This window comes from Kogia breviceps, chromosome 6 (genome assembly GCF_026419965.1).
Source record: "Kogia breviceps isolate mKogBre1 chromosome 6, mKogBre1 haplotype 1, whole genome shotgun sequence".
In the NCBI taxonomy this organism is placed as follows: Eukaryota; Metazoa; Chordata; class Mammalia; order Artiodactyla; family Physeteridae; genus Kogia; species Kogia breviceps.
This window is the reverse complement of record NC_081315.1, coordinates 137,248,662-137,273,480: the sequence shown is the minus strand read 5'-3', so window position 1 is coordinate 137,273,480 and position 24,819 is coordinate 137,248,662. Positions and strand designations below refer to the sequence as shown.

The following is a 24,819-nucleotide window of genomic DNA, read 5'->3' as shown; positions in this document are numbered from 1 at the left end:
AAAACTGAGACCTATCCTTCACTCCTTTAAACCAGCCCCAGTATTAGAAAAGCATTCTGTGGGAATACATCACAGGGCTAGAAAGTGCTATTCCACCAAATTACAGTTGGCATATGCCTACGTTTGTAGTTTGTAAAGCTTTCTAGGTAATGTGCTTCCATTTCTCTTAGGAGCAAATACCAATGTCAAGGTCAGGATATTTATCTGTGTAATATTTGTTTAAACACTTAACATTTGTTTTGTCACCTCTCCCCTTTTCTTCTTAATTCACAGTCCCTCAATCCTTTAGAGTCTCTTCAGATACGTTATTATCCACAATGTTAATCCCTTTATTCAGAGTCTCCTTTAAGCACCCTAGTCTCCAATTTGCCACAATCCTCTACTCTAGGCTCAAAGAAATGTGAAATAGACACATTTCAGTTTTTCTACTCTTTTGTTATAATCTGGTATTCAAATCAACATATTTAAGTATTTGTTTCTGTAAAACACCACTAAGTTAACAGAAGATTAAGTTTCAATCAAAGAGAAGATATAATAACAAGTATCAAGCATTTCTGAAATACTAGACATGATAAGAACTCCAAAGATAGTAAGTGAAATCATATCCAAGGAGAACACATCCTAACTAAATTATCTTTTTAAGCTTACACACTGGTATGTTTTAGGTATGATATTTGCTTTCCCTATATTATCAGAGAGACTAACCAGCTATTACATTTTAGTTAAACTCAAATATATCGCACTAGTTCATTTATTCAAACTATATAAATTTTTAAAACCAGAAAAATTAATCTTTGGTTAGAGCCCGGGACAGTGGTAACACTTTGGGTGGTAGTAACTGCAAGGGGACAGAATGGTGGACTTTTGAGATACTAGTAATGTTTTGGCTACTGGACACAGGACCCAGTTAATGTGGTCACTGATTACACAGGTGTGCTCCTTTTGTGAACATTTCCTGAGTTATACGTTTGTGATTTTTGTACTTGTCTATATGCATACAGTACATTAATCAAAATTTTTAAAATAAAAAATAAAAATGCGTTGCTATCAACAAACCTTATTTTAATCATGAATCAAATTAATTGTAAATGTAAATAATAGTTACGAGAAAATTATGGAAATTTGAACAATAACCAATCAACGATAGCAAGAAAAATTTTTTAGGAGGAATATTATTCCTGTGGTTATGTTCAACTTTATCTTTAATAAACATGCTGAAATATTAATGAATTAAACAGTAGGGTTTCTGGGTTTGCTTTAAAAATATGAAAGAAGAGGAAGTGTATTAGCTTTTGGATGAAACAAATTTGTCAAGAATTGATCATTGTTTAAGCAGAGAGTTTAGTAAACTATTCTCTTTTTTGAATAAGCTTGAAATTATCCATCATTTTAAAAAGGTTTAAAAATATAACTTAGTAGAATGTATGTGCTGTACATAATATCGTTCCCTATTACCATTGTTCTTACCAAAAAGATTGAGGTAAGTCAAGAATCAATATATATTCACCAAAACAGATCTCGATTTCATGACCTCCAATGTATGATGAATAATTCTATGGGAAGTAAACCTTAAAACCCCACTACTAGTGACCACCAAGGGGATTGGTTCTGGCATCAGATTTATTAATAGTGAAAGAAAAAGGTACAATAATTTTATACTAATTTTACAGGTCAGTTTCAGGGTTTTCTATATATTTGTTTAAGAATAAAATGATAGCCACTGTCAAACTATAACATTAACTCTCATATCTATGGACCTATTACTCCCACCACCATTTTGATTAAACCTACATGTGAAGGATTTTATTTTAAACACACCATCAGGTGCACATCATCAAGACAACTTATTACATTTACTTCATCTACTGTTGCCATTTTTGACTCAGAAAATTTTATCAATATGTTGCCCTTTGAGACAAAGCCCGGTGATGTTTAATTAGGTATGAGAGAAGCTTTCTGCCCTGGCTATTTCTTTATCCAGGGTGATTCAAAATTTAACCCAGGAAATAGATGTTTGATATTGATTTTATTTATGTATTACCTCTTGGCTTAGGACGTTTTTATTTTTCCAAACACTTATTTTGACAAAAACATTTACAGATATGCTTTTTATGGAATAACGTAGTAATTATCCAATTTTCAGCTGAAACATAGTTATTGGCATAAATATGAACCTTGGAACACTTGATGACAAACTAATGTCAATCTTCCAGTTTGTGTAAAATATACAATTCAATATCCAACACAAGTAGTATTAGAATCTTGTGTAGGAGTCCAGTTAACACCAACATTAAAAGAGGGAAAAAAAGCCCTACTGATTACATTTTTACAAGCAGTAAAAATAATGTCTTCCTCATAATACAGAAATCTATTTCCTCTACAGTGTCATGGTTAATTGTGTTATATTATGCAATATGAACTCGTCCTCAAAAAGTACAACCAGGATCCCCCCAAATAAACGAACAACCAAAATTGATTGTATCACTTATCTGTTTCTCAAAAAGCACCATATTATCATGTTCACAGCTTCCGATAATGAAGTAGCCGTTAGTTAAATAAATTTACTCTTATGTTAAGCATAATCTCTGTCTGTTCTTTCTTTGGTAATTGATAGATATAATTAAAAATTAAACTAAATTAAAAACATAGTGCTTCTCTATGGGTTGCATATATGCACAACTGTATCCATACAACAGAATCATTAAAATAGAACACAGAAAATATATTTATAATCACTTGTTGAACTCAATGATTTAAAAACTATCTTTGATAATTTAGACAACACTTAAAAGTACAGGTTATAAAAAACTTATTGAAATAAATTTCACATATAATCTTTTCAATCCCTACAGTTAAAAGAAATATATCTCTAGGAAAAAGAATATGGTTAAGTGCCTAGACATAATGTATAAATATAGTGTCATATACTGTAACAATTAAAAAATCAGAAATAAAATCCTGATTTTTATCTGTAAATTTTCCAGCTTACAATTTGTTTTTATCCATGTCCTTTTGTATGCAATTATATTTGGGGGTTCAATCTTTCAAATCTTCTACACTGTCCCCACCTAAACTGATGTAGTTAATTAGAAATCACTAACCCAGTAATTAGGGAGACTTATTAGATCTAGATATAAAACTTCCAAGATTTTTATTATAATTTAGTAAACATTAAATGGACTCACATTATGCCGAGTTTAGTCCTGAATCAGTAGTATTATTTAATCTTGAACAATGAACCTTATAGTCCAAAACAGTTTCCAAGCTATATTGTCTAAATGATACTAATTCCTATTAAAAGGATTTCAGAAGACGCAGACTCACTCAAAAAAAGTCTGGCACGTTGAGTATTGAACAATGTTTAATGATATTTATAAGCAATTGAATTTGTATATTCCAGACTTATTTACAATAGCTTTATAATTTAATGCATTTAAATTTTGACCCCAAAATCTTCAGTTTGATGAGGCAGGAAAAATTCCCAAGTAGATATTCCTTTTCACTGAATAATTCTATTTATATTTTAATTGATAATCTTCCTTTGTTAGGCTCACATGATGCACAATGCTTATATGGATTTACTTCCAATGTACAAAATAAGAAAGAGGATGAAAATGATCTGTAATATAAAATGAGGTATATAAATATATTAATATGCTAAATGTTAATTCAATAAAATGCAAAGTGTGCACAAAATAAACTGCTTTATGTAGATGAAGAATCATTTACTAAGCAGTGTAAAACACTGAAAAAGATACAAATTACTTTAACCAATTGTCTTCTCTGTATGACCTTAAATGTTTTATTTAACCATGTATCCATGAACTCAAAAATGTAATTAATAACATGCAAATAAATAACTCCTACCTGGGAACTAAATAAGAAATATAAGTGACCATAACGAAGAAAATGTATATATGTATATATATTAGCTTTATAAAAATGTGAAGGATGAGAACTAAAATATGAAAGCTTCATTAGTAAATAAAACATGTAAAAGATTGTTTTACAGACCTGGTAAGAAAGGGGGGCAATTAATATTCTAAGAGAGTTAAGAAATTAAAACCAAATTTAATTCCCCCTTAGAATATGAAGTAAGTGCCTTGAATAAATCAAAAGAAGTTTAGGGGCTTCCCTGGTGGCACAGTGGTTGAGAGTCCGCCTGCCGATGCAGGGGACACGGGTTCGTGCCCCGGTCCGGGAGGATCCCACGTGCCGCGGAGCGGCTGGGCCCGTGAGCCGTGGCCGCTGAGCCTGCGCGTCCGGAGCCTGTGCTCCGCAACGGGAGGGGCCCCAACAGTGAGAGGCTCGTGTACCGCAAAAAAAAAAAAAAGTTTAAAAATCTTAAAGTACTGAAAAACACTACCATTTTTCACAAAACATCTCGGTTAGGTGTATTTGAATGAGTTCGATATCTGTCTTCCCTCATAAAACCTTGTAGGTACTATCTAGAGAGAAATACAACTAATTTAAAACATGTTTTTTTAATTGGAAGATGAGAGTTTGCCTAGAGATATCAAAAACTCTGTGTAGACGTGTGTGTAAGTTAAAGTATGATGACAGCATTAAAGAAAGTTTGGGTGCTTTAAAAACACTCATTCGTCCATTAATTCATTTTCTATCACATAATTATTTTGCATTTAAAATATGCATGGCTGGGTAATGAGTCTAAATATGCCAAGAGAGTATTGGATATTAACTAGTTTCAAAGCACCCAAAGGCACAAATTTTCAATGATATGTGATAAGTCACAGAGAAGCACTGCTGTCTGAATAAGTAAAACACAAATTGCCTACAGAAATTGCCAGATGTATAGATGTAAAATGAACAGTTCTGTTTCATATCTGCACCTCAGAAAGATTTTTATAGCTTTCATTTAAATCCTATTAGTTGAGGAAGACCATCGCTCAACAACTAAAGGAGAAGAAACAAGATAGTCTTATGATATCTCATTTATCTAGAGTATACAAAGGTTCCAGTCAGCTGCTGCACCAGTTAACTGGAGTAATCACATAAATTGTGAATAGATTACCATTTTTCAAAGAAGTGAAATATTGTAAAATTCAGTGAACATGTAATTCTAACAGTAGATATATGGAGAATATGAACTGGGGTCAGGTTTTTTCTGATCCTGAGTTGTCATTTGTTTCTTGCTCACAGAGTTGATGTGAGTAAACTATTTTGATTATGAGAGATTAATTCATAATTACAGAATAAAATAATTTAATGGAAAAATACTGGTGTGATTCAAAAACCAGAGATTTGTCACAAAGAGATAAACTAAAAAAGTAAGAAAATTAGTTAGACTCACAAATCTAGAGGTATTCTTATAAAGACCAGTGAGAGAACAAAATCTCAGAAATAGGATATTATTTTTCTAAAAAAAGTAGCACAACTTGGAGAAAAAGTGAACAGAAACAAACATTATCTATTAAAAAAGGAAAAAATACTGAAAAAGATGTCCATTCATTTAGTAACATATGGACCTAACAGACAAAAATGTTAAAAGGCCACCTATAAAAATACTTTCTGTGGAATTTAATATTTGATAAAGTGATGCTATGCTTATGACACTAGAGGAATGTACAAATTCCAGAGAAATCACTACACAGGGGTACATAAGTATGAGCATAATCTGTACCAGTAAGAAAAGTCATCTTATTTTGAATGCTGTATATACTCCTATACTATAATGACTTCAACAAATTATGAAAACTTAGAAGGCCGACTAAGATAATGAAGGAATTGGAAGAGGTGTGATTGCAACAAAACACACTCCACGATTTCAAACAAGTAAAAACTTGAAATGTTAGGTAGAAATAACATAGATGCCAAAAAGAGTGTTCCTAAAATGAGGGTTTCTGAAAAGAAGTCTGTCTAAAGTGTCAGCAGCATTTTAAATGCAATGTTCCAAAGTTCTGACATCTTTTCTCACGTTACGATATGTTATGAGTTGGGCTGAAATTTCAAAAGGGCTCAAAAGTAGGCAAGAACAAAGTTAGGTCAGGAGACAGCTGATTTTTTGACACACCTGGACTAGTCTAAACGTATGCTATGAAAGCAGAATCAATTGTAACACTTTTCAATAAATGGTTTCCTACAGTCCTATGATTGTAGAAAATTTCATGGATTTAGAATTTAAAAATCATGATGTCCATGTAGGGTTTTTTCACTTTACTCAATATAATTTATCATTGTATGACCCTTTAAACAAATGAAAGAAAGATTTCTCACATACATTTTAGATGAAATTTCATTGGCCGTTTATCTTATGATTGTCTTCAATTCTTAGGGAATGACTACGTTTTTGACAAGAAATCAAAAGGTTTCCAAATAACAAATCCTCATACCTTTAGTACTGTATTGTTTAGGCTGATTTAAACGGAAAGATATGCTTGTTTCCAGACAAAAAAATCTGAAGAGATAATGTTCAAAATGTGAAACCAAAATCATGAGCAAGAATGATTACAAAAACAATATTAAACATGTTGTTTTAACTTTTGGGCTTTTCTAAATTACATTAATGCTATAACTTTTACCAGTTATATTGTTGAACTTGAATTATTTTTATGATCTTTAGTTTTTCAGTCTATCTAGATGTTTTATGTATAACTTACTGTGTCAGTTGAAAGACTCAGTAATTTTAAAGAAATTCTTGAATCCTGTATGAAAAATATAACTATTTTTAAACTCCAGAGGATATTTTTATTTCATTTTAATAAGTGTTGAAAACAATTATTGATTTTTATTAAGACAAAGTATTTTCATATTTTTTATTACTTTAATAAAAATTAAAGTTAAAGCTAAGCTAAAATTTATTAACATTTTAAGATAAATCTAAACACTATATTTTGACTATATGACCATATCCTACATGTTTGAATTTATTTCCCCCAACTTTCAGAGTATCCCTTTAGGCCTTATCAGAGTACTAGCAATATACAACATTATGACAAAAATAAGAGGAGGCATGCTTGTAAAGAGCTCATGACTAATGAGACAAGGTTTAAGAGATATGCTGAAAATTTCTCCTGATTAAAAAAATAAGTTCCATTTCATTAAATGTATTATGTATACTCTTCATGAATCTTTTCTTATACATTAAAAAAAGAAGAAATATAATTGTATACAGGTATTTTTTAGAAACACAAAGTACATCGTTTTTAACGTGTATACATGCACTTTTGTGTAAAAGTTTTCTTACAATTTTTAAGTCTAACTTTAGCAATCAGAGGTGTAGAAATGGAAAGTTCTTGGGTGTAGAAAATGATCTCATTTGTATTATTAAGCGTATCACCATTTCCCTGTCATCATTTTATAAATGATAGCTGTAGCCTCATTAGGCTTTTTTTAGGGCTTTACAAAAATAACTAAATATACAGTTACTTTTCTTAACATCAAAATGTGCATTATGTTAATTGAAAAACAAAATGCATGTTTAGCAAAACAAAAACTGCTTCCTCAGTAATTATTTAAACATTCTGATTTTAAATAAAGGTAATTAGTGCTAATTTTTAGCTTCTTTAATTACTTAAGGGACGTGCTTTTCAATTTAGAAGATGAGAATATTTCCATTCCTGATGATAAATGATACACGTATTAACAACTACCACCATGTGAATTTGGGGGGCAAAATTGTCAGGAATGGAGGGTTTTGGTTTAGCTTATACAGTGAGATTAACCATAAAATTGACTCTGCCTATTAAATCAGAGCTAGGAAGTAATTTTAGAGATCACTGTGTGAGACTAAGATGACATTAAACACTAGAAGTTAAAAAAAAATTCAGACATGATTAAAGTTATATGAAGAACTGAGGAGAGTATAAATAAAAACAACAAAATAGCTATTTTTCTGCTTCTTTTTCACTTTATCCCAAACCCTAAGTTTTAAGCAGTATGAGCTGAGCTGGCTAAAACAGAAGACGGAAATTTTATTCAAAATTAATTAATTATAATACACATCTGGAATAATATGCAAACAAATCTTAATTTTCTTGGTAAAATAACAGATGCATTCTTTGATTTCTAGCAGCACATATATCTGATAACATATTTTATAATCCCTGAAGTCAGGGATCTCAATGAAATACTAGATTCTTAAAAAGTAGAGAAATTTGGGTTAAAATATATGTAGCATTAATATTTTTATCAACAAAAATTGTTACCATGATTCTTAAAATTAAAAAGAAAAACTAGTCAGTAGAGAAAAGACATTTGTAGATGTTTAAAATTTCAGTTCTATAATGTAAGTGAAATTTCATCAAGGTTGGTACTAAGAGTTAAAGAGGTTGAACTGATTTTTCACTATATTTGATGTAGATTTACCAGTTAATATGTGCTAACAGGAAATATTTGTATCTATTTCGAAATACAAATTTGAATTACTCTGAATCACATGCCCTTTGAACTTTTGACTTGAAATTATTGATAATGTACTTCTATAATGTATATTCTTACTTTAAGTGAAACACTAGTGAGAATATGTTGTGTAAAATTTGGAAAAGCTTGGTTTTTGATAATAAGTAAAACTTTAAATCCAGAAAGAATGAATAAAAGTTTAAATCCAGAAGTTAGTTTGAGGGGCAACGACTGAATCATAGTCCTTATTTATTAAAATTTGGTTTTAGGCTATTTTAATAAAGTTACACTAAAGAATCTCAAAGCATTTTTGTGTTTCAGAGTGGTTGTATAAAATTATCCACTTCGAGACTCTGGTCCCAATATCGAAAGAGCTGACTACAATTATCAATGTCTCAATGTTAGAAGAACCTACCATTTAAAATAAATGAATAATATCGCTGTGTTGATATACTTTCATCATGTAGTTCCTCTGATTCTGACAAGCCACGTGTATCCATGCCAACATATTACTAAATCACATAGAATGATCAAACTGATGGCTGCAGCGATTTCTGCATTTAGCCTTACGTGTTTAACGTCATTGTGGGAAAAGGATGATTAAGGGATACTGCTGGTAATCAATAAGAAAACGAGATCTCTCGGTGACTTGAACTGTGAAGAGATGTTTTTCCACCTTAATTAAGCCCTTCAAGACACATGGAAATCAAGTCAGCAGGTGAGCCAGTATTCAAAGGAAACAGGAAGATCATTTGAAAAATGTTTTCAACAACATGAAACATTATCTTTGATTGTTACCAACAACCACATATCCTAGCCCAGGAATTCGTCTTCTTGCTAAGTATATCCATTTTTCGATTGTAAAGTGCTGTCTGCATCCAAGAGTCACTTTTATCCTTGTTTCTGGAAACAACCTGAACTCTATCTTTACCAAGAAGAATGGCATGTTGCACTTTATTTCCTGAAAGGGAATACTTTGCTACAGCCTTTTACGGAATACTTACTCAAATACGGTGGTTTGTAAGGCGCTCGTGTATTAGACAGCAGTCCATCCAGCTCCTTCCTCTCCAGGGTGCTGTGAAGGGCCTTCTCTTTGCCGAAGGTGGAGAAGGACCTCTCCGCCCCAGGCTGGGCTTCTGGAGTTTCAAACACCTCAGTGTCTGGAACAGAGTCCATGCCAGGAACATGCAGATTGCTACGATAATCAGCAGCCTGGCGTCCATCAGATGGGACAAATGAAGGCATCCAGCACCGATCTGAGTGGCCCAGGGCTTTACATTCCTCGGTGCAGTTGGAGAAGAGATCCATACCTGAGAGCAGAAAACACAGAAGCTATGGAGGGAGCCTTCACCAACATGACCAGCTACTTAGAAGTGAAAAGGTACAGGGAGCATACAGAGTAATGCGTGAAGGTATCTTTACACATTTTTCTTGTTTTAACCTGACAGGGGCCAAAAATCGCTTTACATTATTTTATAAAGGGTAAGACTCTTGACCAAGAGGCCTCTGAGATAGATGTTTCTAAACTACTCAGGATATCGGGGGGGAAATGTTGGCTCTAAATTATTTAAATAACTAGAAAATAGTCAGAATGAATATTGTAAAAAAATCTCTCGTGAAGTTCATAACAGAGAAAAAATCCGAAGTGGAGAGACTTCGTTATCCATAATCTCTAATGATGTTAAGTCATCGGATAGTTTTTTTTCTTAGAGACAAAAATGGAAGAAATATGGGAAGTACTAGTGATGACATTTAGATTAGAAAATCTGGACATGAAATAAAAAGTGAAATTCAACAGGAACATGGCATACCTACTGATACATCAGTAAATAACAAGAATAAAATAAGATTTCGTGAGCGGCCAAGAGCATGCTTTCTTAGGTTCCTAGAAAATGACTTCCTCAAAGTTATTTTTCAGTGACACTCTGATAGTTCATATTACTACAAACCACTTATCATTTACCACCTTAGACAAGCCCAGAACAAACGACTGTAATTAGTGAAACCAAGGTAACAAGTGCAATGTGAGTCAGCTGCAGATGCTATTGACAAATACTTTATTACTTGTTCTATGTTGGAAAATACTTGTCCTAGACAACACAGAACTGTTTGCTTCCTAATCCTAGATAGAATACCAAGATTTCAAATGACATCTTCAAGTTTCATTGTCTCCCATAGATTGACAAGAATATTAAACACGTTATTTATGACTCAAGAAAGCTCACGCACTTTCTTAAGAAAACCTAACAATTTGGGGGCACTATAGAATACGATTTGTTATTCATTTCAATAACTAGCAGTAGGTGAAAAAATAAGTTCATAAACAAAATCGCATTTTAACGTGTTTCTAAACAGAGCAACGCATTTATTAAATATGTTTAAAAACAGGATCAATTTGAAATAACCGAAGTGTGATTAGTCCGTACGTCAGAAACCCTCAAATGCATGAAATTCTTGGTGTGGAAAAACTAGGGATTATTTTTTTGACCAACAGAGTAATATCTATGTCAAGAACACACTTGATTTTTTTTTTCTTAAGTATTATGAGTGATCTGAGCTCTTGAGCAAGTTTTAGTTTGCAAATTCCTAACGGTATTCTACTAGTACTAATTTACTTTTTTTGTGTGTATAATTTAACATCTCTCTATATAATATAAAGAAATCAATTTTTCACAATTATTAACCCTCCAAATTATCCTCAAGTATTTTGGAGTTAAGAACAGTTAATTACATATATTATGTCTTAAGAAATAACACCAAGCTTCTTATCATATATTAATCTCACTTTATAATGACTTTTTTATTTTAAATTAGACTATGTACAATGCTAAGTCTGACTTCAATTCTAACGTTCCATTGATAATTGATGCATAAGCCTGGAAGTAAATTACTGATCAGCGAACTGCTGAGGAAGGTAAACATGAGCTGAAGCCGAGATAAGGAATCAGACTAAGAACAGCATGTAAAACATGTCAATTTTTCTCTAGACACCAGGGAAGTTCAGTTATCCTATTCCTGTAAGGAGATAGGTATTAAAAAAAACAAACAAAAAAAAGGACGGGAAGGAGAATAGGTAGAAGCTATAGAACCAGAGACATCTCTTTTTGAGGCACTGTACTCTAAATGCTCCCTATTTATAGTGTGATAAGGAATAAAAGGCCTTTTTTTTTTTTTTTTTTGCGGTACGCGGGCCTCTCACTGCTGTGGCCTCTCCCGTTGCGGAGCACAGGCTCCGGACGCACAGGCCCAGCGGCCACGGCTCACGGGCCCAGCCGCTCCGCGGCACGTGGGATCTTCCCGGACCGGGGCACGAACCCGCGTCCCCTGCATCGGCAGGTGGATTCTCAGCCACTGCGCCACCAGGGAAGCCCTAAGAGGCCTTGTTGATAGGTGGAACTACCATTACTAGTAAATTATGAGCAATTATATATTTTAAAAATAAATTCATGTCATTAAATTTGAAGTTGATGAAAAAAATTTCAAATTTTAAGATAGAATTGTTTTATTGGATCCTGATAAAGATAGGTACTAATGCGAAATTTGATATTAATACAGTTTTTCATCACATAACTGATCAAACCCTTTCAAATATACCTCATGAGTCCATTAACAATCTTTCACATCTGTTTGAGCACCGTCCCCAAGTATTCTTATAATTTTGAAAATGATAATCACAGAGAAAAATGTTAATAATCTAGTCTCTGTGAACATTATCATTAAGATGTTTGCCTATGTTAGAGGGTACTTTTAGTAGAATTTGTATTTATGGGTAGTTTATATTCAATTGTGCCCATTTTCTTCTCTGGTAGTATATGTTTTTCTGCCTCTTTGACTTATTAGAGGCTAGTTAAAATTCCCTTAGATGATGAAGTAAAGGTCTCATGAATTGAGAACCTGTACAACAAAACATATCATGTGCATAACAAGAAAAGCGAGGGCTATGATAAAGTTTTCTGTTGGAAGAACACTGTTACTTGCCTGAAAGGGGAACAACACTTGTAAATAATGTTCTTAATAAATTTATGAGCTACTCCTTTTAAAGTGGGATCCCCGTAGTGGTAACACAGCTTTATATAACTACAAGGAAAGGGAATATGGCACGCATTCTGCATGTAGATGTTTCACCAGGTTTACTGAGAAAACAAGTATACTAATTTCTCATGAGGAAAATATCAGACACATTTATATGATTTTTAAAAAATCATATAAATAGTCAATCAATAAATTTCAAATAAGTTTTAGAAACATTCGCTGAAAATGTTATTTTTCATTTGTCTTAGATATATAGTTTGAGAACCAAATACATCTTGTCCATTTACTGGTCCTCACCTTAGGGAGCCATTGACTAAAATTATTTTGCCTTTTTTCATATATCACTAATCCCATTAAATATATTATTTTAATGACCAGATAAGCAGAGGCATATTTAAGTTTCGTGGTGGTAAATGACTGCACAAAGGACAGGAATGTCAGTTATTTCAGTACATGGGACATATAAAAATGCGTACCTTTCACATTGCTTTCAGAATTTTTTGACAGCTCAAATTGAAGTCCCAAGAGAAAATAAGTTTAAGTTCTTTTTTTTTTTTTTTTTTGTCTTCTTGTTCAAATGCCCTTACTTTAGAACCTGTGGGATTTGTATAGCAGACAAATACAGGCCAAGCCTGAGTTTTGAAGTTTTGGTAATTCCTAAGACACATTTCAACATACTTATTTTATTTACAATTTCTTATCCTAGTTATTTATTTTTTTCCACTTCTCAGAAATGTCTGTTCTACAAGGCATGACAGCTGAAGTGATAGACTGCCTGTTATGCAAAGATATATTCCGACAAATTTTAAAATACATCTTTTTTAACTGGCAAGTAACTTGATCCCTTACAGTCAGAGGCAGTGATATTACCACTGAGAACAAAGTGATTCCAAAAATGTATCTGCATTCAATTTGTGCTGTTTTCTGATGAATGTAATACTATAAAATTACATGTGCATTTCTCTCTCACGTACCAAGCCTTCAGAAAAAAATGTGGGTTTTTTTTCCAAATATGATAAATAATTTAAAAAATCAACACAATTTTTGGAGGAAATTTCAAGTCTTCCTTTAATTATTTAACACTGGAGAAATTAGAGATATTAACTCTAACCATAAAAATTGCTATAATTTTTAGGAAAATTTGGTTTGAGAGCAGAGATTTAACAACATAATTCACCCATGAAAAATATCAAAACATGCACGTCAAAATTTTCTCCTTACTTATCTTTCAAAATGTTTATATTTTTCTCCATTTTCTCTTAACATTTGTCTTATATTTTTTCCAATTGTAAATGTCTCCTCATTACCAAGTTGTAGCTCACATTTTCACCAGAAACCTTAAAAGAAAGTTTTTGCTTACTCAGGCAATGGTATGAATTCACTTTATTTATAAAGCCAGAAACAAATTGCCAGTATCTAAATGCTTATTGGAGTCAGGAAAGGGAAATTTGCGTTTTATGATAAACCAAGAATTCTCTTATTGACATTGTAGTAGTAGTGCAGAAGCTTAATGCATTTCATGATATACTTTTATCTACTAGTATGAAAATACCAATAATACGATTCACTTAAGTTTTTAAATTTATAGCCAAGTTTTGACCATATGTCATGTATAAGTCTCATGATAATTAGTTAAGAAATTGACACATTTAGAAGCTAAGTTCCCTTTAACTAAAAGAAAAATTTAGAAGAAGAGAAATTTGAAAAATTTCAGGTAAATATAACAAGTAACATTAACTGAATCATCTCTTACTAGGGTTTTCTTCTTCAATACATATTTTAAGAAGGCACAATTATTAAAAATAAATTCGTAATTAATCCTAGTACACACACTGTAAGTATTTAATAAATGGAAAAAAAATTCTCACAATTAAATAGATTGCCTTAGATCTACCTCCAATAATATTAAAATGTTTAAGAACATACAACTAAAAATGTTGTATCAGTATTTAAATTAGACAAAAATTCGATCTTTTAATCTAATGGTATTATAAAATTGAAAATATATTGGTTTTAAGTTCATTTTATTGTTTTTTTTATCTTTTTTTTGGCTATTTAAGCTGTGATTAATCAGTTTCTCCCCTTGTGATGGTTTATGTAAGCATTTACCACATCTCCTTGGACTTCTGCCATATCTAACCAATACATCAATAGTGCACTGAAAAAAACGGGAAGCACCTTGACAAGGCTATAGAAAGTAAGTGCCACAGAGCGGTGGTCAAGCCGAAGAATTTCACACATGGAGCCAGGTGCAGTGGAAAACTGAAAAAGCTTATGTGATTCTCTGTGCAGCTGCCTCCGTGTTTAAAGCCCTTCTATGAACAAGATTGGTGACTGCAAATGGCTTAGAAAGGAGAAAAGCAAGGGGGGGGAGGGAGGAGAAAGAACAAAAAGGAAAACTATTCATAGAAGAATAAATGGAAGGAATATCCAAATAAATAAATACAAGCTAATGTTAACAGAGAAAAAGAAAGTGGGAATAAATAAAAACTTAGGAAGTTTAAACAGGTGAAGCACTAAGCTAAACAGTGTATATAATGTAGTATGAAATGAGGTACAAACTAAAGAATTCAGAATCTATTTCTTTTCAGTGCTGTTTTTCCTTGATAGTCTACTTTTCCCCCTTTATAACCTAGCTCAGTGGGATCTGCTTATTAGCACAAAAGTTTTTCATATTCTAAACCTGGAAATATATGTGCTATGAAGAATATTCTCTAATTATTGCAAAATTGGAAGATCATCAATACCTGCTTTTAGAAGGAAATAAAGCAGATGTACTTATTTACCTGAAATAGGCTTAACTTTGGGGAAATACTGTAGCTACTTGGTGTAAAGTTTATAGTACACAACAAAGGATGGACAGAAAAAAGTCATTAAGTATATGCATCTTAATTCTCTGCATTCAGGGTTTTATACTTCACAAGGTAAACACTTCAAAATCATTTTTACAATAAAATTAGACATATTAAATCTGACTTAAATTCAGCACACGAAGGTATAATTACTTCTTAATACAAGTGTGTTATTACAATTTGGAAACAGCTATCATTGTACCCAGTATGTGGTGGCAGCTCTGTAACTGCTAATGAAGCAGACTGTTCATTCTGTAATACTTTTACATGTTTAAGAACTTAAAGATAGAAGAAAGAATTTGCAATTTTGGTAAGAAAAACTGCCTGCTTTTAAATATGTTTTCCAAACACAATTTAGCATTTTAAATTTCCTTTCAATGTTTTGACATCTCAAATAATTTAAAAGAAACATTACCAAAATAGCACCATTGAGCGCCTGTGAAATAAACGAGCTAGTGGGAAGGCGCACTGATAAGAATGTATTCCCATCCGTGTTCCAAATTTAACCCTTTTTGCAGATGTTTACTCATTTCTCTTTCTTCCGTTAGGTCATTATGACTCATTATGTCTGAGGGGTCTAAACTAATTGAAATGTTCATTGAGATTGGAGTGCTACAGAAGAAAACCCCCAAAACTAAAAAAAAACAAAGTAGGGGGCAGTGGGAAAGGAATAAAATGCACCCAAGGAAACATGCAGCAGTGGCTACTCTTTTTGCTTTTTAATATTAAACATTTTGTTTCAAAAGTTTTAAAAGGCGGACTATTAGATTAGAAACTCTGACAAAGGAATAGGAATGAGCGATTCTAAACATATACCTTTGAAAAGATAACAATAAATCATATGTCATATATAAGCCAACAATGAAAGGGACTTTGTACTCAAATATAAACTTCTGGCAAGGTCTGGTTTGTTGTCGGGTTCCCAGACACTAAATAGATGCTCTGTTCACTTAGCGTGAAGGCCCGCAAGGGGCAGGGACCTCCGGGGATTCTTGGCAGTTCTCAAGTCTCATTAGGTCTGCATATTAATGACTTGCTGCAATATAAAGAGACCCTTGAGCAGCCTTTTTTCCGCCTCCTCCTGCCTGTGTTTCCCAAGGCTCAGGCAGCCTCAGACACAGCACACAGAAGCCAAGTGAGAGGCTTGCAGCCACCACTGCTGCCAGGCGACGGTGGAGCCGATACTGCCTTTGACACACTGCCTCAGCACCCTTCAGAGGCCCAGGGAGCGTGTTAAGGAACGGCTGCTCTCGAGGATCAATGGTACCTTGAAAATGAGAACCCTATCACCCTACACTTAATCACTAACCAAAATAAAGCTCAAGTGAATGAAGGTGGACCTTGAGACAGTCCAATGATGGGCGTTTTAGAAGTTACGAAAGTTAGCTTGTCTTTGCCTTTCTTTACGTGTCGGATAAACACAAAACTCAGTTGAAAAAGCAAAAGCAAAAAAAAAAAAAAAAAAAATCAACAAGCACCTTTCATAGTTGAAATGCAAATTAGGTGGAAAGAAAACCCAAACCTTGTGAAATTGTTTTCATTATTTTAAGGTACATATTTTATTTCTTTTAAGTGTTTTCTTTAATTATTAGTAATTAGAGTTATCAGGATCCTATAAAACTTAAAAGGCAAATTTATATAGAAAAAGTAAAGTAAGATAAAGTAAAACAAAGTAAAAAGTACGTATCACATTGCAACCCCCGTCGGTGAATACCATTAAGCCCGCATACAAATAAACCTAGAGTTCAAGTTTTGAACATGGATCCATTGAAAATATGAGGAAACCTAGGATGCTTCCGAAAATACACATTATCAAACGTTAACGAGTGTCCTGAAGCCTAAGAACCCGGGATTGGAAATCCTGCTTTCAACCCATTCATGATTTCAATCACCATTTCTTCTCTCATTCAATATTCGTTGACATGTAAAATGCATTGCTCTGGAAATGGAGAAATCTGGATTCTGGTACCCAATCATCCACTTACCCTCTAGTGACCTTGTGCAGGTCAACCAATTCCATTCATCTTCAGTTACCTCACCCGTAAGCAAGTCTAATAATATCGTAATTGACTGAGGACTGGACCACGTGAGAAATCTATGGCTTTTGTATGCAATATAATTCCAGGAAAGAATTATTACATAAAAAAGAAATGTTTCATAGTCTAACATATTCCACAATGAATTTCGAACTTTCATCCTCTGAAGGAACATTAAACCTTACAATCCTCCTCGAGTATACAATTGTCGACATAGGATGGCACCATTCTTCTGTAGATGTACTAACACTAAAAATTACCTAGAACATCATCCTTTCAGGATTGATTTTTGAAAAACACTATAAAAGTCAGCATTGCCCTTTGATCACACTTACCAGCTGACTGGCCGCGGTTGGTGGCATCGTGATCACTATCTCCCTGTTCACTGTCTCCATGGCCACTGTCCTTAGAGCTTACTATGTCGGCTTCCTGGAATGCAGAACTAGAAGTACAAAAACGTGCATATTAGAATAAAAAAGGGGAAGAAACACAGAAAACATTCTTCTGCCACCACATGGTCACTGATGGTGCTGCAGATTCCTAGAGCTCTCAGGTGGCTTTATTTCTGCTTAAAGCTAGTTTTCATAACCTTAAGCCTAACGCTCTAAAAGTAAACATTAGCAGTTAGTTGGAGCCCTTAGGGCATGTAAAGTTTAGCCATTATTCTGTGATTGTAACTAAGCATATGTTTATATCATTTTCATAGACGAGATATATGTATGTATATACCTGGAACAGCTAGGAAGATGATCAGAAGCAATGCAGGGGTGTAAACTGACAAAATATTCAAGTATACTTAGTGGTTGTATGTAAATGAAACACACCAATATTTTTAAAGTTTATTGTCTAGGAAACCTAACGTAATCAGGATTTATGTCCTGCCTTAATTGGAAATACTTTATCATTTTCTATTTTGATATGGAATAATATACCTAATTCCTACTTTTAGTAGGTAGTAATTTGTCCATACACCAAACCAGGAAAAAAAAAATAAAAAGGAGTCCATACCTGTTAACTCGGCGAGGTCTGTCAACTAGATAGCTGAGCTCTGCTCGCTGGTGTTTAGTCTAGAAAAAAAATAAATAAATCAAGAGCATTTGAATGCTAAGGGTTTCACTAACAGTCTGCTTTTGAAGTTAGGAACGAATTCTAGCTTAAGTAATTGTGTACATTTTTAGGAATTTCTAAGCTGTCCTAAAACCTCAGACTAGTGATTGCTGGGTAAAGGCAAGAGGATATGCAGAGACACTTCAACCTAAATTTTCAGTAAAGATAAAAAAAAAAAATGCAGAGATAAAAGGCCAATTTTAAGTGTGTGTGTGTGTGTGTGTGTGTGTGTGTGTGTGTGTGTGTGTTTTAAGGAGAGAATGCAAATGACCTCATAGCTGGGGCTCATAAACTATTGTCTCCAATAGGGTCAACCTAGTTATATATGCTGCAGTCTTTCTTTTTCAGTGGCCTAAAAAAGTGTTTAGGTGCATACTGGTTGACACAAGAAAAACAGCACGCTCAATAAGCAAAAAGTTTGGATATTTTATGGAATTATTTTGTTGTTTATTTTCAAAATGTGCTTAAGATACAAATGAGCTGTACAAATATTCATGAAAGTCAGTTAATAATATCTAAGACTCAAAATAAATGAAATAACCTGCCAAGAAAGGAGTTCATAATCCTCCCTTCCCTCCTGGCCCCAATTCTTCTCCCGCTCCAAACACCCCCTGCATTCTCCTCCCCGCCTCCAGCACCCACACGCCTCTTCCGGTCCAAACTTTCTTTTACAGAAATCAACTCCGTTCTCCCCCTCTCTCCTTCCCTCCCTCCTTTCAACTTGCTACTTCTCCATCGTATAAAAAGAAATCTGAATTGACAAGCCAAATTTTTGGATGAAGAAAGCCAACAGCAGTGATTTATCCAAAACGGTGGCAAGAAGGTAATTATTAGCTAAAAGATATACTCAAGACAACAATTGTTTAAGCCTTTCGTTAGTTTACGCTTACAGGGGTTTGTGCCAAAGCAACTTCATTCAAATTCACACTGTGTGGGCGTTCGGCTTCAAGAGTGTCTGTAAACGCTGTCCAGAGCAGAACTGAAGGCTTTTTTGCAACCCGAGTTCAAAGGACAAGGATCTGATAACTCATTCACTAAAACATGCATTCGAGTTTAGACAACTGTGCAAAGTTAAACAATCTATAGCTTACTTTTACACGCGACTGAAAGCATCGATAAACAAAGCAAAACAATGAACTTTATTAACGCCTGGGACAAATGCAAAGAGAAAAAAAAAAAACCACCTTTGCCAGCGCCAGAAGGTCCCTCCACAGCATTTCCCTCTCCCCCCCGCGCACTTTCCCCTTTACCCCCAGATTTCTAAGAAGGGAAAAGACTGAGGGGGAGGTTTTAGGATTTTAAAGGAAAGTTGCCAGAGGGAAGAGGGAAGGTCCAAGGTGGCAAAGCACCAAAGGAGGGGAATGAAAATAAACGTGGAGGGGTGGAGCGCAGAAAATTAGGGACAACACGAAGTTTAAGTTACACACGAAAGGGTGGGAGAGGTGTCTCCCCATTCCTGCCTCCACAAAGATACAAGTGAGCTAATATCCTAAAAATAAATACACAGTGCACCAGAGATACAAGGGCCGGGCTAGAGGAGGCTTTCGGATGGAGGAGATGAGAGATGGTGGTCCTGGCGCTTCAGCCTTACCTCGTTGGACAAAATGCTTCCGTTGGAGATGATGTCGGGCTGCTGGTCTGTGTAGCCGGTGACGATGGCCCCGCAGGGGTTGTGCTCAGTGTCCGTACTCCGCGAAGGGCTGCAGGGTTTAAGGAACATCAGGTCGGTCTTGGCGGACTCGGGGGTCAGGCAGACCTGGTAGCAGTAATTCTGGTTGTGGTGATGGGAGCCAAAGCTCCCGGACTCCTCCACCGGCACTTGGGCCGGGTTACTGGGTACATTGGAGCTTTGCACCAGCATGATGTCCGACTTGCTGAGTTTCTTCTTGCGCGCCCGGGCTTGGCGGCCGCAGCAGGTCGAGCCGCCACCGCTGCTGCAGCAGCAGCAGAGGCAGCAGTCGCTGGCCAGACACGTGTAGATGTTGAGCTTCTTCTCTTTTTGGCAACGCACGGCAAGCACGATCATGGCCAGCAGGAAGATGAAGGACACCGAGCCCAGGGCGATGATGAGGATGAGGGTGAGGTCCAGCGAGGTCTCCCCGCCGCCGGAGCGGCTGGGGCGCTGGTGCTCGCCTGACCCCCCGCCCCCGCCCCCGCCCTGGGGCTCGACAGCACCATCCACCAGCTGCACCACCAGGGTGGCGGTGGAGGACAGGGGAGGTTGCCCGTGGTCGCGCACCTCGATCACCAGCTCGTAAGGCCGCTGGGGGTCGCGCTTGGCCGGCACCCGGCGCGCCGTGCGGAGCTCCCCGGTGCGCCAATCCATGCGGAAGAGGTTCATTTCGTTACCCCGCACAATGCTGTAGGTGAGCCGGGCGTTCTCGCCGTCGTCCGCGTCCACCGCGGCTACGCGGGTCAGCAGGTAACCCGGCTCCGCCGAGCGGGGCAGCACCTCGCGCGCCGGAGTCCCGTTGCGCCCCGGCAGGGGCGCCACTATGGCAGGGGCGTTGTCGTTCTGATCCACGATGCGGATGTTGACAGTGGCGTTGCCGGCCAGCGCCTGGGGGCTGCCGGCGTCCCGGGCTTCCACCTGGAAGCTGAAGTCCTTGAGCTGCTCGTAGTCGAAGGAGCGCAGGGCGTACAAGTAGCCGTTCTCGGAGTTGATGGATACGTACGTGAAGACGCTCATGCCCTGGATCTGGCACTCGAGGATAGAGTAGGCTAGCTGGGCGTTGGCGCCCTCGTCACGGTCGGTGGCGCTCACCGCGTAGATGTAGGCGCCCGGCACATTGTTTTCGGTCACATACACGTCGTAGACCGGCTGGCTGAATCGCGGTGCGTTGTCGTTCACATCGGACACTTGCACCTGGATCGACTTACTGGTGGAGAGCGCGGGCTCGCCCCGGTCCCGAGCCACCACGGTCAGGGTGTAGGAGTCCCCCGCCTCTCGGTCCAGAGGGGCCTCGGTCACGATGGTATAGTAGTTTTTGAAGGAAGACTTGAGGCGGAACGGCACATCCCCCAGCAGCTCGCACTGCACCTGCCCATTCTCCTCTGAGTCGCGGTCGGTCACGCTGAACAAGGCCACCACCGTGCCGGGCGCCGCGCCCTCGCTCACCGCCTCCTTCACGGTGCTGAAGCTGATCTCCGGCGCGTTGTCGTTCGCATCCAGCACTCTCACTATCACCTTGCAGTGCGCGGGCACGGCGTTGGGGCCCAGGTCCTTGGCTTGCACGTACACTTGGTACACCGGGCTCTCTTCGTAGTCCAGCTCGCCGCTCACCTCCAGTCGGCCAGTGCGAGGAGAGAGTCCGAAGAGCTCCCGCGCCCGGGGCGAAATGTGGCTGCTGAAGGAGTACACGACCTCGCCATTCTGGCCCTCATCTGGGTCTGTGGCGTTAAGCTGGATCACGAGCGTGCCCGGCGGCGAGTTCTCTGGGAGGGACACAGTGTAGACGGGTTGGTCGAAGGCGGGCACGTTGTCGTTGGAGTCCAGCACTCGGATGGTGAGTAGGGCCGTGCCGGTGCGCTGCTGCTGGGGGAGCAGGCCCCCTCCCGCGCCGCCTCCTCCTCCTCCTTCTCCTCCACCCCCTCCTCCTCCCCCGTCCACCGCGGTCAGCACGTAGCGGTGCACCGCCTGCTGCTCTCGGTCCAGCGGCTTCTCCAGCACCAGCTCGGCGAATCGGTTGCCATCCCCCTGGGTTTGCACGTCCAGGGAGAAGTAGCTGTTGGGGGTGATCTCGTAGTCGCGCAAGGAGTTGGTGCCCACGTCTGGGTCGAATGCGCTCTCCAAGGGGAAGCGGGTGCCCGGCGTGGCGCTCTCAGAGATCTCCACGGTCAGGTCCGGCTCCGGGAAGGAGGGGGGGTTGTCATTGATGTCCAACACCTCGATCTCCACCCGGAACAGCTCCAGGGGGTTTTCCAGGAAGACCTCCAGGTGCAGGACGCAGGAGGGGCTCTGCCTGCAGATTTGCTCGCGGTCAATCTTCTCATTCACGTACAACACCCCGGTCTCCAGGTTGAGGTCCAAGTAAGGGGTCCGAGAGTTGGGCGCCGTTTGAAACCCGCGAGCCGAAAGTTTTGTAATGTCCAAGCCCAGATCTTCAGCGATGTTCCCCACGAAAGTGCCATGTCCCTGCTCCTCCTGCACGGTGTAGTGAAGCTGGGAAAAGACTCCTTCCACCATCCAGAGCAAGGCGAAGAATAATAGCACAATCATCTCCAAAGGGAAAGGAAGCAGCTTCCCGCAGCCAGTCAGCCACCCAATCACCTCCCCAGCTACCACGGAAAAAAAAAAAAAAAAAGAAATCTCAAATAAAAAATACAAATAAAAGTGCGCTGTGTGTGTGTGTGTGTGGGGGGGGTGTCTTGTGGCTTTCTGTCCTTAAAAATCTAATTCCTTTTGCTTCATTTTAGGGTTTCCCCCAGTTCAGCCTAATGTTGCAATCTTAGCGCCGGAAGGGTGACAGGCGTCCCCTTTCCTCATCTGTAATCTTCCCACTGACCAATTAATAAAATAATACAATAGTCAGCCTCCTTTATTCCGACAGTCTTGGCGCAACGCGGTGCTGGCAAAGCCCAAGGAGGAAATTTCGATATTTCAAGACTGTCCTCGGTTTGTCTTCTTGCTGATGGGAGGAGAAGGAGGAGGAGGAAAAGGAGGAGAAGGAGAAGGAAGAGGAGATGCTGTTGGCACCGCTGAACATGCCTCTTAATGTCAACGGCCGGCCAATGCAAAAGAGCTTAAAAACGGCGAGAGAATTTTGTGCCGAAAAAGCATAGAACGGTTCTGCAGCATAAAACTTTCATTCTTTTCATTTCTCCGGATGGATGTTCCTCTTGGCATTTTTTCCTCTTTCGCTCTATTTGTTGTATTTTTTGGCTTTCATAGTCTTTCTCTCTGTCCTCGTCTCCACCGTCGTTTGCCTCTCTGTAAGTGTGATGGGCCGTTTCTTTTTTGCTGTTTCCTTCCCAAGCCTCTTCTTCCCTCTATCCTGTCTCTCTTCTTTCCAGTCCTTCCCTCCTCCTGCCTCAGCCCCCGAGCCTGTGATCTCGGCTGGCAGTTTCTGAGCTCCGAGCGCTCCGCTTCTCTGTTTTTGCGCAGCGCCCTCATTCTGCCAACCAATCGCTGAGGAGCACCACCCACCGAGCCCCCGCTAATTGGCCAACCCGACCGTCAAGCAGGCGCGTCACGCAAGCAACCGGGCCGGGCGGGATGCAACCCGCGCCCGGGCTGCCGGGGTGAGTGCGAGTGTGAGCGCGACCACAGCCCGGCAGGTCCCGAGGCGCTAGCTGGGACTCTGCCACGGAAAGTTCCCAGTCCCCGGCCGCAGGTAATGGCGAGGGAATAGAGAGGTTCCCCTGTTTGCATCAGAAAATGCGAAAACATAATAGCAGCAGCGGTATCCTCTCCCAGGAGCGGGGTTTCCAATGACGCTAACATTCTTTTTCCTTTAAGGTATTTTCCTTGCTACTGATCGTGGAAATAAGTCACCGAGAACAGGAAAAAAGTTGCAGAGGGGGCCACTCATTGGCAGGGGTTACCTAATCAAGGGACTCTGGTGGAGATTGGCAGGACTACTTTTAAAAAACAGATACGATAAGGCCTGTGTCAAACTAAGTGTGAGGGTCTGAAGGGGCCGTGTAGGAAGGGGTGAAGCTTAGGTGGGTCCTGAAAAGCCGCGGGATTCAAGCCCAGGGTTGAGGGCTTGGCGGCTCCTACAGACGTGCGGCCGCGTTAGACTTACCTCTTCCCTTCCTAAACGTGCACCCACAATATTCTTACCAAATAGATGAATGCGCTTGGGGACCCGGTTTGAGCTGTGCACGCTTTGATCAATCAATGAGGAGTTTCATCCGAGCTCCGCTTTGGAGCCCGCCCGCCTAACGCCGGCCTCGCGGGCCTCTGGCTTTTCGCCGCAAGGCGCCGCGGAAATCCCTGCGCGTTCCCCCCGGCCAAGTGCGACGCCGCGGTGGCGCGCACAGGGTTTTTTCTGCTTATTCTGACAATTGGAGAGCTCCCCCGCTCCGCCCTCTGCTAGACCGGAGCACCGATTCTTGCCCAGCTTGGGGCCAGACCGCTGGATGAGGGCAGCTGGGCGGCGGCTAACGCGGGCGCGGGCGGAAGGCGGGGGTGGGTGCATGCGCTGGGTCGCTGCCCACGCGGGGCCAGAGTGTGTGCCGTTGCGGGTATCTGCGAACGCGCTTGCACATTCAGGTGCTCGCATCCATCCTTCCTGGTCCAGCGCTCTGTGTAAGCCCCAACGGAGCACCCTCCATGCCTCCTCCCGGGTCCCGAAGGGTGCGCTTGACGAGCTCCGAGGGCTCACTCCCGAGGCGCGGGGGCAAAGCGGCGCGTAAACGCACCCAGTTCCTGTGAAGTTGAAATAGAGCGCGAACTCTTCAATGCGAGAGAGTGGATTGAATGTTAATTC

General features: G+C 38.9%; 1 protein-coding gene across 2 annotated transcripts in view; it reads right to left on the bottom strand.

The window, feature by feature from the left end:
- PCDH10 (protocadherin 10) overlaps positions 1-23,147 on the bottom strand; it is a 38,427-nt gene extending 15,280 nt beyond the window's left edge. The window contains exons 1-5 of one of the 2 annotated variants that reach the window (XM_059066358.2): positions 19,977-23,147; positions 18,287-18,345; positions 17,614-17,720; positions 9,363-9,668; positions 3,346-3,619 (exon numbers count right to left, since the gene is read on the bottom strand). In XM_059066358.2, coding sequence (XP_058922341.1) covers positions 3,579-3,619; positions 9,363-9,668; positions 17,614-17,720; positions 18,287-18,345; positions 19,977-22,604 — 3,141 coding nt within the window. In that variant the 5' untranslated portion in view covers positions 22,605-23,147 and the 3' untranslated portion in view covers positions 3,346-3,578. Of the gene's footprint in view, positions 1-3,345; positions 3,620-9,362; positions 9,669-17,613; positions 17,721-18,286; positions 18,346-19,976 lie in introns of those variants that run through there. The other variant, XM_067036679.1, reaches the window with a different exon arrangement.
- Positions 23,148-24,819: the final 1,672 nt, after the last annotated feature.